This window comes from Triticum dicoccoides, chromosome 5B (genome assembly GCF_002162155.2).
Source record: "Triticum dicoccoides isolate Atlit2015 ecotype Zavitan chromosome 5B, WEW_v2.0, whole genome shotgun sequence".
Classification (NCBI taxonomy): domain Eukaryota; kingdom Viridiplantae; phylum Streptophyta; class Magnoliopsida; order Poales; family Poaceae; genus Triticum; species Triticum dicoccoides.
In genome coordinates, this window is record NC_041389.1 from 424500561 (window position 1) to 424515779 (window position 15219).

The following is a 15219-nucleotide window of genomic DNA, read 5'->3' on the forward strand; positions in this document are numbered from 1 at the left end:
TCCCGGTGAAAATTCAAAAAAAAAAAAAAGATTCGATTAGGTGGTTATTGGTTTGGCCGGCTGTGTGTAAATTAGGTTGTATGTGATTTAGATGTATCTGGTGTGAGCTATGGTTTGATTGGAAAGAGTTGCATGCTTTTGTTGGTTTCTTGCGGATGGGACTGTGCATTTGCGTGCATGGGCCATGCACGTGTGCCTGCTGCTGCTATGGATACCCAGGCTGTACATGCATGCTTGCGTGCATGGGCCATGCATGTGCGCCTGCTGCTGCTATGGATACCCCAGGCTATACATGCATGTTTGCGTGCATGGGTCATGCACGCGCGTCTGTCATAGCTAGGGCCACCCCATGTTGCACACGTTTAACTGCTTGCATGGGCCATTCAGATGGGTCTCGTGTTGTCAAATGTGTGTCTTCTCTCTACGTTGGTGGCGGGGTCGTTCCTTGCTGCGGTTTTTAAAATTGTTGTAATATTTGCAGGTGATTTGGTTCCGTCTGCTGGGGAGATTGTCGGCGCGGATGATGCTTCAGACTTTTCTGTCCCACATGTTCGACTGGGGGCTTCACATCCACATGTCGCTCCACTTCAGACTGTAGGCTCTCTTATCGACCTATTCCATTAGGCTAGTCCTTATCGACTCACTTCATTACGGTAGTTCCTTTCTATGTGGTACGAGGTCAGCTACATGTTTATTTAATTACTCCTTTTCTTTGTTTTTTGGTTATAAGTTATGCTGACGCCGATTGTGGATCCTGTCGACAGCGGTAGTGCTCGACATAAGAGAACAATGATATGGTCGTACATATCTGGAAGGAAGAGAGGTTTGTCCTTTCGATAGATTATTTAGATTTGCTTCTTTTTATTGTATGGTTCGTTTTGTGTTGACTACTGTATTTTACTTAATGCAGCCCGTGGGCTGGACCTTCCTATTTCGAAGGATCTTGTTCTTCTACTTAAGAGTACGGAAGTACTTCTTTTTTTTCCTTTAAATTTCTTTGTATAAACTACATGTTTTTGTTTAGCTAATTTTATTTCCGATAGTGTAGCTGTTCAGAGGGGTCGTTCGTACTACAGCAGTTCGGATCTTACTTGTCAGTGGTGCGGTGCATTTTATTGGTTCCGTGAGGGTTCACTTCATCATGAGGCCGCCACCGTTCGGTGACCTGCTTATACTAGGTGTTGTCGCGGCGGCAAGGTTTCCTTGCCTAAGTTCCGTGATTGGCCTTCACCTTTGGATATTTTTTTTGATAGAAAGACTGTAAGGGAACCCCCTACAGTATAATTGATGCAACAAATCCAAATTACAAGTACCATACCTTGAACCTGGGTGGGTGGGAAAGCATCAACCCCTACCCACCACTAGGCTATGCCTTAGTCTACACCTTTGGATAGATTGTTGCGATTTGATGGGTATGCCGCTTGCAATCGGTTTATGCAGTTAATAAGGCAATACAATTCCATATTTTGTTTCATGTCGTTGGGTGCTTATGTTGATAACAGTATCAACGTTGGTGGTGCTCCTTACGTGCTTGAGATGAATGGGGTGGTGTACCACTATATTGGCCCTCTGCTGCCTCCTGAGGGTTTTCCTCCAAGGTTTGCTCAACTATATATGATTGATACAAGCGATGAGATCGATGGCAGAATGAATGTGTTTAGCAGAGATGATGGCGGTTCTCTCTATCCGGATCCCAAAGTTATTGCTGCTCTTTTTAGGATGTTGGATATGCACAATCATTTGGTACATAAACTTCGGCTTGCTCGCCAAAGTTTATGTAGTCCTGATGACAAAGAGGATTCCAGTACCCCGCAAGGTATTGCAACATGATGGAGCTGGATGTCGTGTTCACAATTGGGGTCCTCTACACAACCACGGTCGATGAAGAAGGAGCTCCACTGGAACAGTCCCCAGCGACCCATCTCCACAGATGTCCTGTACAAGCATTGAAGGGGAAGGAAAGGAATCCATGAGCACTCGGAAACTAAATATTAGGAGGAGAGGAGAAGGATGAACACACACTAGCAACACATACACATATGTAACGATTTTTCTGATCCGGTGCCTCTTCGTATGCATCCATAGCGCCCATTTACTGAAGACAGTATCATCAGTTACACAGGTAGCTGCCCACCTATGACATGACCGGAACACTTCACAAAGGCACTCTACCACTTCATAATCGGACCTAATCCCATGGGAGGGTATTCCAGAATGATTTGATTTCAAGCTCCAATGGTGTCTGTACTCATGTTTGAGCCCTTCTGTTGTCTTGTGTATCTTCCCGCCACGCAACTTCCCGTTGTTTTAGTTTCCTTTCAACATGTTGTGTTTAGTTACAATAAGGGAATATTCTCCATAATGTAATAGTGTGTTCTTTCTATATAAGCTATATGTCATCTGTAAGTTAATTATGAATACAATCATTTTCTCTTCAATTACCTTGTATGGTAGTTGCATTTCAGTTTTTTTCTTTTGATTACCGTATTATGAAAAAAGTGTACATTAAAAAAATTAACCAACACGTACAATATCCCCTATTAACGGGCGCAGCGTGCCGCCGCGCGGGATTCGCTAGTCAAATGATTAGGCATCGCAAGTATTACAAACACAACGCAAATGGGGTCTGCCGAGACGTGTCTCAACAAGAACCGTCACCTTAAAGAGCAACAACTCCATCTGAACTTTGGAGAGAATGTGAAACTAAACCTTGCAGGCGTCCTCAAGCCCATCCGTGCACACACGACCAGATGCAAGATTTCCCTTTAGAGCAAGTACAATAGGGTGACATAAGCAGGCTATAAGAGTTGCCACCTCAGATTTATGATGATGTGGAGGAGAGAGGAGAGAAAAGAGAAGAGAGGCGGGTTGTAAGCTTGTAGCCGGCTGCAACACGGGCTCCGACACACTTTGTGAGAGAAGAAAGTGGGATCAAGCATTAACTACATCGTCTATATAACCAACATCTATCGTATGAACGGGCTTTTAGATTGGCTATAAATGATGTGGCACAAGAATAGAGCTAGCAGCCGGCTATAGTATTAACAATGCTCTTACGCGGATGATGTTGGCATCATCGCCAAGCCGAACATGACCAAGGTTGTGGGTGATCTATGACATTCTTAAGGCCTTTGGCAAGGCTAGCGGACTTATCACTAATCTGGACATGACCGAGGTTTACCCCATCTGGTGCAATGGCATCGACCTCCGGGACATTCTCTCCGCCTTCCCGGGCAAGGTGGCCACTTTCTCGGAATGGTACCTCGGGCCGCCCCTCCATTTTTGTCGGCTCTGTAAGGTTGACTTGCAACCGATCATTGATAAGGTCGCTGGTAGATTGCCAGGTTGGAAGAGGAAGCATATGAAAAAAGCCTGGAAAAGGGACCCTAGCAAAATCACGAGTGCTTTTTTCATCACTGTCACTATCACCCACCACATCTGGGCCATTATCTCGCCCAAGTGGATTGTGGTCGAGGAAGGTTGATAAAATCATAAAATCATGTATGCTTTTGTCTGGGAAATGGAGTGCCATGAGCTCGTTAGTAAACTAGAAGACGCTGCTGACTGCTAAGCTTGGGCGGCCTTTGAATTGCGGATCTAGAAAGATTTGGCCGCACCCTGCGTCTTTGTTCGCCCTGGTTGCAATGGGCGTACCAAAGTGACATGAACCTTTTTCAGGCCTGCACCACCATTGAGGGAGTTATGGACTAAGGGGTCCTCAAGGCGTCGGCCCATCGAATATGGGCCGAACTGGTGAAGTTTCATAGCAACAGAAGATCTATGAAGCCGTGGTGTGTCCTCCAAGTTAAGGATAGGCAAGATCTCTTTTCCCTTATTGTAATCTATCTCTGGTAACCCTAACCCTATCGGTGTCTATATAAATCGGGGGTTGTAGTCTTTAGAGCCAAGAGCTACATCAATAACCTCATCACCTTAGGGTTTAGCTCATGTTGATCTCGAGGTAGATCTACTCTGTAGCCGTACTATACATCCAATATAATCAAGCATGATGTGGTGTATTACCTCTTGGAGAGGGCCCGAACCTGGGTAAACACCGTGTTCATCGTGATGGAAATATGCCGTAGAGGCAATAATAAAATGGTTATTATCATATTTCCTTAATTATGATAAAGGTTTATTAATCATGCTAGAATTGTATTGACCGGAAACTTAAATACATGTGTGGATACATAAACAAATACCTTGTCCCTTGTGAGCCTCTACTAGACTAGCTCGTTGATCGAAGATGGTTAAGGTTTCCTAACCATAGACATGATTTTTCATTTGATAATGGGATCACATCATTAGGAGAATGATGTGATGGACAAGACCCAACTGTTAGCATAGCATATGATCGTTCAGTTATTGCTACTACTTTCTTAATGTCAAATACATGTTCCTTCGACTATGAGATCATGCAACTCCCAGATACCGCAGGAATACCTTGTGTGCTATCAAATGTCACAATGTAACTAAGTGATCATAAAGATGCTCTACAGGTATCTCCGAAGGTGTCTGTTGAGTTGGCATGAATCGAGATTGGGATTTGTCACACTGTGTATCGGACAGGTATCTCTGGGCCCTCTCAGTAATACACATCACAAGAAGCTTTTTAGCAAAGTGAATAAGGAGTTATTTGCAAGATGATGTATTGCGGAATGAGTAAAGAGACTTGCCGATAACGAGATTGAACTGGGTATAGAGATACCGACGATCGAATCTCGGGCAAGTAACATACCGACAGATAAAGGGAATTATGTATGTTGTCATAAAGGTTCATCCGATAAAAGATCTTCGTGGAATATGTAGGAATCAATATGGGCATCCAGGTCCCGCTATTGGTTATTGACCAGAGAGGTGTATCAGTCATGACTATATTATTCCCGAACCCGTAGGGTCGCATGCTTAACGTTTGTTGACGTAGAGTAGTATTGGGATATTTGATGAGTAGTAACCAAATGTTGTTCGGAGTCCCGGATGAGATCCCGGACATCCCGAGGAATCTCGGAATGGTCGAGAGGTAAAGTTTTTTCGGTATTATACCGGGAAGCTTCCAGAAGGTTCCGGAGGATTCCGGAAGTCCACAAGTGGGTTCACCACGACCCAAGGGCTAGCATGAGCTGTGGGGAGGCGCCCTGGCATTATTGGGCTAGGCGCACCAAGTCCTCAAAAGCCCATGTGGCTAGGGAAGGCAAAAAAAGGAAGGAGTCCTAGTAGGAATAGGATTGGACTTGGAGTCCAAGTCCTCTCCCCCTTAGCTGTGCCCTAGGGCTTGGAGGGGCTGTTTTCCATGCCCCTCCACCTATATATAGAGGGGAGGGGGCGTCCCAAGAGGATACACCAAGACCTTGGTGCCCCCCTCTCTCTCTCCCGTAGTTCCACCGCCTCGTACCGGCGACGCTTAGCGAAGCGCTGTGGGTGCTCCACCACCGCCATCACCACCACACCGTCGTGTTGTGATCCCATCTGCTTCTCCTGTTCTGCTTGCTGGATCAAGAAGGAGGAGACGTCATCGAGCCGCACGTATGCTAAACTCGGAGGTGCCGTCCGTTTGGCACTAGATGGTTGGATCATGAAGAGTACGGCTACATCAACCGTGTGATAAATGCTTCCGCTTAGTAATCTACAATGGTATGTAGATGCTCTCTCCCTCTCGTTGGTATGCATCTCCATGGATAGATCTTGCATGTGCTTAGAAATTTTTTGTTTTCCATGCAACGTTCCCCAACAGTGGCATCATGAGCCAGTTCTATGCGTAGATGATATGCACAAGTTGAACACAAAGATTTGTGTGCAGTGATAGTCATACTGTGTACCACCAATGTCTTATTTTGATTCGACAGTATTGTGGGATGAAGAGTCCCGGACCAACCTTAAATGTCCACGCACATGAGACCGGTTCCACTGACTGACATGCAACTAGTTTTGCATAAAGGTGGATGGTGGGTGTCTATTTCTCCTACTTTAGTTGAATCGAATTTGACTATGGCCGGTCCTTGAAGAAGGTTAAAACAACAAACTTGATGAATCACCATTGTGGTCTTTGCGTAGGTAAAAACAGTTCTTGCTAGAAGCCTATAGCAGCCACATAAAACTTGCAACAACAAAGTAGAGTATGTCTAACTTGTTTTTCCAGGGCTTGTTGTGATGTGATATGATTAAGATGTGATATGATATACGTTGTTGTATGAGATGATCATGTTTTGTAACATCGACAACCGGCAGGAGACTTAGGGTTGTCTCAGAATTATTGTATGAAATGCAAGAGCCATCTAAGTGCTTTACTTTATCGCTATGCGTTAGCAATAGTTATAGAAGCAATAGTTGGCGAGACGACCCCGATGCAACGATGGAGATCAAGGTGTCGAGCCGGTGACGATGTAGATCATGATGATGCTTTGGAGATGGAGATCAAAAGCAGAAGATGATGATGGCCATATCATGTAACATATTTTGATTATGTGTGATGTTTATCCTTTATGCATCTTATTTTGCTTAGAATGGCGGTAGCATTATAAGATGAACCCCTTCAATAAATTTCAAGATAAAAGTGTTCTCCCCGAGTATGCACCATTGCCAAAGCTCATCATTTCGAAGAACCTCGTGATGATCGGGTGTGATAGACTCTATGTTCACATACAACGGGTGTAAGACAGTTCTGCACATGCAAAATACTTGGGTTAAACTTGACGAGCCTAGCATGTATAGACATGGTCTCAAAACGCTGGAGACCGAAAGGTCGAACATGAGTCATATAGTAGATATGATGAACATGAAGATGTTCACCATTGACCACTACCCCATCTCACGTGATGATCAGACATGGGTTAGTTGATTTGGATCATGTATCACTTAGACAACTTGAGGGATGTTGATTTAAGTGCAATTTCATTAGTAATTTAATTATTTGAACTAAAATTTATCATGAACATAGTCAAAATGTCTTTGCAAATTATGCTGTAGATCAATAGCTCGCGATGTAGCTCCCCTGTTTTTGATACAATTCTAGAGAAAAATAAGTTGAAAGATGATGATAGCAGTAATGCGGACTGGGTCCGTGATCTGAGGATTATCCTCATTGCTGCACAGAAGAATTATGTCCTTGATGCACCACTAGGTGACATACCTGCTGCAGGAGTTGATGCAGACATTATGAACATTTGGCAAGCTCGATCTGATGACTACTGTGCCATGCTTTACGACTTAGAATCGGGGCTCCAAAGATGTTTTGAATACCATGGAACATATGAGATGTTCCAAGAGCTGAAATTGGTATTTCATCATGCCCGTATTGAGAGGTCTGAGACCTCTGACAAGTACTTTGCCTAGAAGATGGAGGAGAATAGCTTAGCCAGTGAGCATATGCTTAGAATGTCTGGGTACTACAATCGCTTGAATAAAGTGGGAGTTAATCTTCCAAATAAGATAGTGATTGACAGAGTTCTCCAGTCACTATCACCAAGCTACTAGAGCTTCGTGATGAACTATAATATGCAAGGGATGACGAAAATTATTGTCAAGCTCTTTGCGATGCTGAAATCGGCGGAGGTACAAATCAAGAAAGAACATCAAGTGTTGATGGTTAACAAGACCACCAGTTTTAAGAAAAGGGCAAGGGAAAGAAAGAGAACTTCAAGAAGAACAACAATCAAGTTGCCGCTCCCGTGAAGAAGCCTAAAGCTAGACCCAAGCTTGAAACTGAGTGCTTCTGCTGCAAAGGAAATGGTCACTGGAAGCGGAACTGCCCCAAATACTTGGCAGATAAGAAGGATGGGAAAGTAAACAAAGGTATATTTGATATACATGTTATTTATGTGTACCTTACTAGTGCTCGTAGTAGCCCCTGGGTATTTGATACCGGTTCAGTTGCTAAGATTAGTAACTCGAAACAGGAGTTGCAGAATAAACGGAGACTAGTTAAGGGCGAGGTAGCGATGTGTGTTGGAAGTGTTTCCAAGGTTGATATGATCACCATCACACACTCCCTCTACCTTCAGGATTAGTGTTGAGCCTAAATAAATGTTATTTGGTGTTTGTGGTGAGCATGAACATGATTAGGTTGTGTTTATTGCAATACGATTATTCATTTAAGTCAGAGAATAATTGTTGTTCTGTTTACACGAATAAAACCTTCTATGGTCATACACCCAATTTAAATGGTTTATTGAATCTCGATCGTAGTGATACACATATTCATAATATTTATGCCAAAAGATACAAAGTTGATAATGATAGTGCAACATAGTTGTGGCACTGTCGTTTAGGTCATATTGGTGTAAAGCGCATGAAGAAACTCCATGCGGATGGACTTTTGGAATCACTTGATTATGAATCATTTGATACTTGCGAAACATGCCTCATGGGCAAGATGACTAAAACCCCATTCTCCGGAACAATGGAGCGAGCTAATGACTTATTGGAAATAATACATACCGATGTATGCGGTCTGATGAGTGTTGAAGCACGCGGTGGGTATCATTATTTTCGCACGTTCATAGATGATTTTCTCATGTTCGCAAGTCTGAAACGTTTGAAATGTTCAAATAATTTGTGAAGTGGAGAATCATCATAACAAGAAAATAAAGTTTCTACACGGAGGCAAATATTTGAGTTATGAGTTTGACCTTCATTTAAAACAATGGAATAGTTTCACAACTCACGCCACCTGGAACACCACAGCGTAATGGTGTGTCCGAACGTTGTAACCGTACTTTATTAGATATGGTGTGTTCTATGATGTCTCTTATCAATTTGCCACTATCATTTGGGGTTATGCATTTAAGACATCCACATTCACGTTAAATTGGGCACCATCTATATCCATTGAGATGACACCATATGAACTGTGGTTTGGCAAGAAAACTAAGCTGTCATTTCTTAAAAGTTTGGGGATGCGACACTTATGTCAAAAGGTTTCAGCCTGATAAGCTCGAACCCAAAGCGGAGAAGTGCGTCTTCATAGGATACCCAAAAGAAACTATTGGGTATACCTTCTACCATAGATCCGAAGGCAAAATCTTTGTTGCTAAGAATGGGTCCTTTCTAGAGAAGGAGTTTCTCTCGAAAGAAGTGAGTGGGAGGAAAGTAGAACTTCATGAGGTAGTTGTACCTTCTGTCGAATTGGAAAGTAATACATCACAGAAAGTCGTTCCCATGATGCCTGCACCAACCAGAGAGGAAGCAAATGATGATGATCATGAAACTTCATATCAAGTTACTACTGAACCTCGTAGGTCCACCAGAACACGTTCCGCACCAGAGTGGTACAACAATCCTGTCTTGGAAATCATGTTGTTGGACAACAGCGAACCTACGAACTATGAAGAAACTATGATGAGCCTAGATTCTAAAAAATTGGCTTGAGGCCATGAAATCTGAGATAGGATCCATGTATGAGAACAAAGTGTGGACTTTGGTGCATTTGCCCGATGATCAGCAAGCCATAAAGAATAAATGGATCTTTAAGAGGAAGATGGACACTGATGGTAATATCACTATCTACAAAGCTCGACTTGTTGCAAAAGGTTTTCGACAAGTTCAAGGGGTTGAATATGATGAGACTTTCTCACCCGTAGCGATGCTTAAGTCCGTCCGAATCATGTTAGCAATTGCCGCATTTTATGAAATCTGGCAAATGGACGTCAAAATCTGGCAAATGGATGTCAAATATGATGCATCTGGAAGTTTTTGTCAATTCTGAAGGTGCTAACAAAGTGTGCAAGCTCCAGCAATCCATCTATGGACTGGTGCAAGCATCTCGGAGTTGGAATGTACGCTTTGATGAGGTGATCAAAGCATATGGTTTTATACAGATTTATGGTGAAGCCCATATTTACAAGAAAGTGAGTGGGACCTTTGTAGCATTTATAATATTATATGTGGATGACACATTGCTGATTGGAAATGATATAGAATTTCTAGATAGCATAAAAGGATACTTGAATAAGAACTTTTAATAAAAGACCTTGATGAAGTTGCTTACATATTGGGCATCAAGATCTATAGAGATAGATCAAGACGCTTGATAAGACTTTCAATGAGTAGATACCTTGACAAGATTTTGAAGGAGTTCAAAATGGATCAGTCAAAGAAGGAGTTCTTGCCTGTATTGTAAAGTGTGAAGTTGAGCAAAACTCAAAGCCCGACCACGGCATAAGATATAAAGAGAATGAAAGTCATTCCTTATGCCTCAGGCATAGGTTCTGTAAAGTATGACATGTTGTGTACCAAACCTGTGGTGTGCCTTGCCATTAGTTTGGCAAGGTGGTACAATAGTGATCCAGGAGTAGATCACTAGACAACGGTCAAAATTATCCATAGTTACCTAAGAGGATTAAGGAAATATTTCTCGGTTATGGGGGTTATAAAGAGTTCGTGTAAAGGGTTACGTCGTTGGAAGCTTTGACACCGATTTGGATGACTCTGAGTCTCAATCTGGACACGTATTGAAAGTAGGAGCAATTAGCTAGAGTAGCTCCATCCAGAGCATTGTAGACATAGAAATTTGGAAAATACATATGGATCTGAATATGGAAGGCCCATTGACTAAAACTCTCTCACAAGCAAAACATGATCACACCTTAGTACTCTTTGGGGTATTAATCCCATGGCGATGTGAACTAGATTATTGACTCTAGTAAACTCTTTGGGTGTTAGTCACATGGCAATGTGAACTATGGATGTTAATCACATGGCGATGTGAACTAGATTATTGACTCTAGTGCAAGTGGGAGGCTGATGGAAATATGCCCTAGAGGCAATAATAAAATTGTTATTATTATATTTCCTTAATCATGATAGAGGTTTATTATTCATGCTAGAATTGTATTGACCGGAAACTTAAATACATGTGTGGATACATAAACAAATACCGTGTCCCTAGTGAGCCTGTACTAGACTAGCTCGTTGATCAAAGATGGTTAAGGTTTCCTAACCATAGACATGAGTTGACATTTGATAACGGGATCACATCATTAGGATAATGATGTGATGGAAAAGACCCAACCGTTAGCATAGCATATGATCGTTCAGTTTATTGCTACTGCTTTCTTAATGTCAAATACATGTTCCTTCGACTATGAGATCACGTAACTTCCGGATACCATAGGAACACCTTGTGTGCTATCAAACATCACAACATAACTGAGTGATCATAAAGATGCTCTATAGGTATCTCCGAAGGTGTCTGTTGAGTTGGCGTGAATTGAGATAGGGATTTGTCACTCCGTGTATCAGAGAGGTATCTCTGAGCCCTCTCGGTAATACCCATCACAAGAAGCTTGCAAGCAAAGTGACTAAGGATTTAGTTGCAAGATGATGTATTGCGGAACGAGTAAAGAGACTTGCCAGTAACGAGATTGAACTAGGTATAGAGATACCGACGATCGAATCTCGGGCAAGTAACATACCGACGGATAAAGGGAATTACGTATCTTGTCATAAAGGTTCAACCGATAAAAGATCTTCGTGAGTATGTAGGAATAAATATGGGCATCTAGATCCCACTATTGGTTATTGACCAGAGAGGTGTCTCATTCATGAATACATTATTCCCGAACCCGTAGGGTCGCATGCTTAACGTTTGTTGACGCTAGAGTAGTATTAGGATATTTGATGAGTGGTAACTGTCGGTGTCAAAACCGGCGGATCTCGGGTAGGGGGTCCCGATCTATGCGCCTAAGGCTAATGGTAACAGGACGCAAGGGACACAATGTTTACCCAGGTTCGGGCCCTCTCGATGGAAGTAAAACCCTACTTCCTGCTTGATTGATCTTGATGATATGAGTATTACAAGAGTTGATCTACCATGAGATCGTAGAGGCTAAACCCTAAGAGCTAGCCTATGATGATTATGATTGTTGTGATCGTCCTCATGCGGACTAAATCCTCCGGTTTATATAGACATCGGAGGGGGCTAGGGTTTACACAGAGTCGGTTACAAAGAAGGAAATCTAATATCCGGATCGCCAAGCTTGTCTTCCATGCAAAGGAGAGTCCCATCCGGTCACAAGACGATGTCTTGAGTCTTGTATCTTCATAGTCCAACAGTCCGGCCAAAATATATAGTCCGGTTGTCCGGATACCCCCTAATCCAGGACTCCCTCAGTAGCCCCTGAACCAAGCTTCAATGACGATGAGTCCGGCGTGCAGTTTGTCTTCGGCATTGCATGGTGGGTTCATCTCCGAATACTCCAAAGCAATTATCGAACACTTAAATCGTGTCTGAATCTGCAAGATGATCTTCACATACCGCAGTAGAGAGAACAATATCCCACAAATGTAATCTGCTGATAATTTTTGTACGGCGTGCTCCTGCATCATGGCCCGACCCAATACGAACCGTTTTTTCTCGGCCTGCCTCGATATGCGTTGCGAGGCGGTTTTATTGGCGCATCCTGTCAATGTAGAGATCATGTTCCCCTTATCGCGGGATCTTATATCAACACGGGCGCGCGCAACCCCACGACGCCTGTTAGTATGACTCCGTGTTTTTAGGAGAGTCCCAAGCGGTCACGCTGAGGACGCTTGATATTCACCCCCTTTATAAAGGAGCCGAGGCCTATCCCTCTTTTCCACCACCCGCATCTCGAGTTCTAACACCCGGAGCCCCAACTCAAGTACCTCGGATCCTCAATCATGTTCGGATCCAACCTTCAAGGCCGGTGGGTGGCCTCCTCGGTCACAAAAGAGGACATTGCGAAGCTTAGGGAGGTCGGATATCTGACTGCCGACATCAAGCACAGGCTTCCCGCTCCAGGGCAGGTCATCCCTACTCCCGAACCCAACGAGAGCATTGTATTTGTTCCCCACTTCCTCCGTGTCTTAGGCTTCTCCCTTGATCCCTTTTTGAGTGGGCTCATGTTCTACTACGGGCTAGATTTTCATGATCTAGCTCCAGACGCCATACTTCAAATCTCGTCGTTTATCATTGTGTGCGAAGCCTTTCTCCACGTCACTCCGCACTTCGGCTTATGGCTCAAGACCTTTAATGTGAAGACGAAGATGATTGAGGGGCGACACATGGAGTGCGGAGGTGCTGTAATAAGCAGGAACACCGACGCTCCATGGCCAGAGGGCTCCTTCCCAGAGGTGTCAGATCTATGGCAGCGGAGGTGGTTTTACGTCACGGCTCCCAGAGGCACAAAGTGGGTGGCTGCCCCCGACTTCCATTCGGGTCCTCCTCCTCAACGGGCGTCATGGACCAATGTAGGACGGGATTGGGGGCCTGCTAATGATGTACCAACACTGCAGAGCTGCATCCGGGGCCTGCTAATGATGTACCAATTAGCCTTGCCAGCATAATTCAAGTAATGCTAATCCGACGGATGTTGCGGTGCAAACGCCGTCCTCTCCGGATGTGGGAGTTCAATCCGGAAGGTCCGCGGACTATTCTGCACTTCTTCGGCCTGACACTCGAAGGGATGTGTAAGTTATTTTTCGGACCACAAGGAAAGTGTCCGGACACCAACGAGGATGCGGGCCTGAGCTGAAATTGCCCAGATACCCAAGTAAGTAACCCAGAAACCGAACACTTCGTTTATATTTTGTCATAACTTTATTCTGAAAATCCTCCATGGCCAGGAATGGCTCAGCAAGGCAGAGAGAATCAGGTGTCCGGCGCCACTTCCCGAAGGCTCGCCTAGTCCCTCTATAGCCAAGATGCTTGGCCGTGTGTTAAGTAGAGTGCCTTCGGAGAAAGGCGAAGGGAAGGACAGAGAAGCAGAGATTCACACATCACACATCCAAACTGGGGGAATTGCTACCTTCCCAAAGGAGGATAGTCAGGGAGGGGAATCTAAGGTTTCCTCCCCTCGCGGGAAGAAGAGGGCCGCCTCCGAAGACCCGGAGACGGAGGCGCCCCAGGAAGGGAAGAGAACCTCACCGGGGGGCCCTGGCCCGAAGGGCGTCTTCACCGCACCATGCCCGCAAACGGGCCAGCCCTCAACCGAGCTGTAAGTCAATCATAAATACCAAGCTAGCGCCTCCTCCTCCGAGAACAGTGACCAGGATCCATTTTTTTTGCCGTCCATCTAGCAGATCTTCTCGACAGAGTTCGTCATCGGGGGATCTCCTTCCAGAGATGATGGAGAGTGAAACCCCACCAACCTCTCTACCTTATGGGGCGGGCGACCCCGAGGTGTCGTCATGGAGAAGTCCAGATTTGCCGAAGCCGGAAGCTAGCACTTCGGCCGCCCTGAGCCCGGAGCGTTCGGCTCCCACGGGGGGCGGGAAGGGAGATCCAGCACAGTTTGGAGGCCGACCGGATGCGCTGATGGGCCTTCTGGAGCGAGCTGCTCTCTCGGAGGATAACCATTCATTAATGAGCACGGTGCTTGCGAAGATTTCATCCGCCACAAGCGGGTTGAATGAAGCTTTTACGAGTCTGCTCAGAGGCTTTGAGGTATGTGACGAAAACACGTAATTCTTGGTTGTGGCGCATGCGCTAGTTGTGCTCCATATGGATAGTAGTCCCTGAGACTCTGGGTTCCAGCCCAAGGCGGAAAACGGAGGATCACATCTTTGAGTAATGATCATATTGTGTTTATGCACAGGTGGCCAAGGATCCGGCAACCGACCGGTCCGTTGAAGTTGTAGGGGAACGTAGTAATTTCAAAAAATTTCCTACGCACACGCAAGATCATGGTGATGACATAGCAACGAGAGGGGAGAGTGTTGTCCACGTACCCTCGTAGACCGTAAGCGGAAGCGTTATGACAACGTGGTTGATGTAGTCGTACGTCTTCACGATCCGACCGATCCAAGTACCGAACGTACGACACCTCCGAGTTCAGCACACGTTCAGCTCGATGACGATCCCCGGACTCCGATCCAGCAGGGTGTCGGGGATGAGTTCCGTCAGCACGACGGCATGGTGACGATGATGATGTTCTACCGGCGCAGGGCTTCGCCTAAACTCCGCGATGATATGATCGAGGTGGAATATGGTGGAGGGGGGCACCGCACACGGCTAAGGAACGATCCGTAGATCAACTTGTGTGTCTATGGGGTGCCCCTGCCCCCGTATATAAAGGAGGGAGGGGGGGAGGCCGGACGGCCCTTGTTGGGCGCGCCAGGAGGAGGAGTCCTCCTCCTAGTAGGAGTAGGAAAGGAGTCCTACTCCTACTAGGAGGGGAAGGAAGGGGGAGAGGAGGGGAAGGAAAGAGGGGGGCGCCGCCCCCCCTCCTAGTCCAATTTGGACCAGACGGAGAGGGGGCGCGC

The 15219-nt window shown here is 45.1% G+C and overlaps 1 protein-coding gene across 1 annotated transcript in view; it reads left to right on the forward strand.

The window, feature by feature from the left end:
* Nucleotides 1–3166: 3166 nt before the first annotated feature.
* The window catches only part of LOC119309648, a 46881-nt gene continuing 34828 nt past the window's right edge, over nt 3167–15219 (forward strand). The window contains exon 1 of the mRNA XM_037585609.1: nt 3167–3325. Coding sequence (XP_037441506.1) covers nt 3167–3325 — 159 coding nt within the window. The remainder of the gene's footprint in view (nt 3326–15219) is intronic.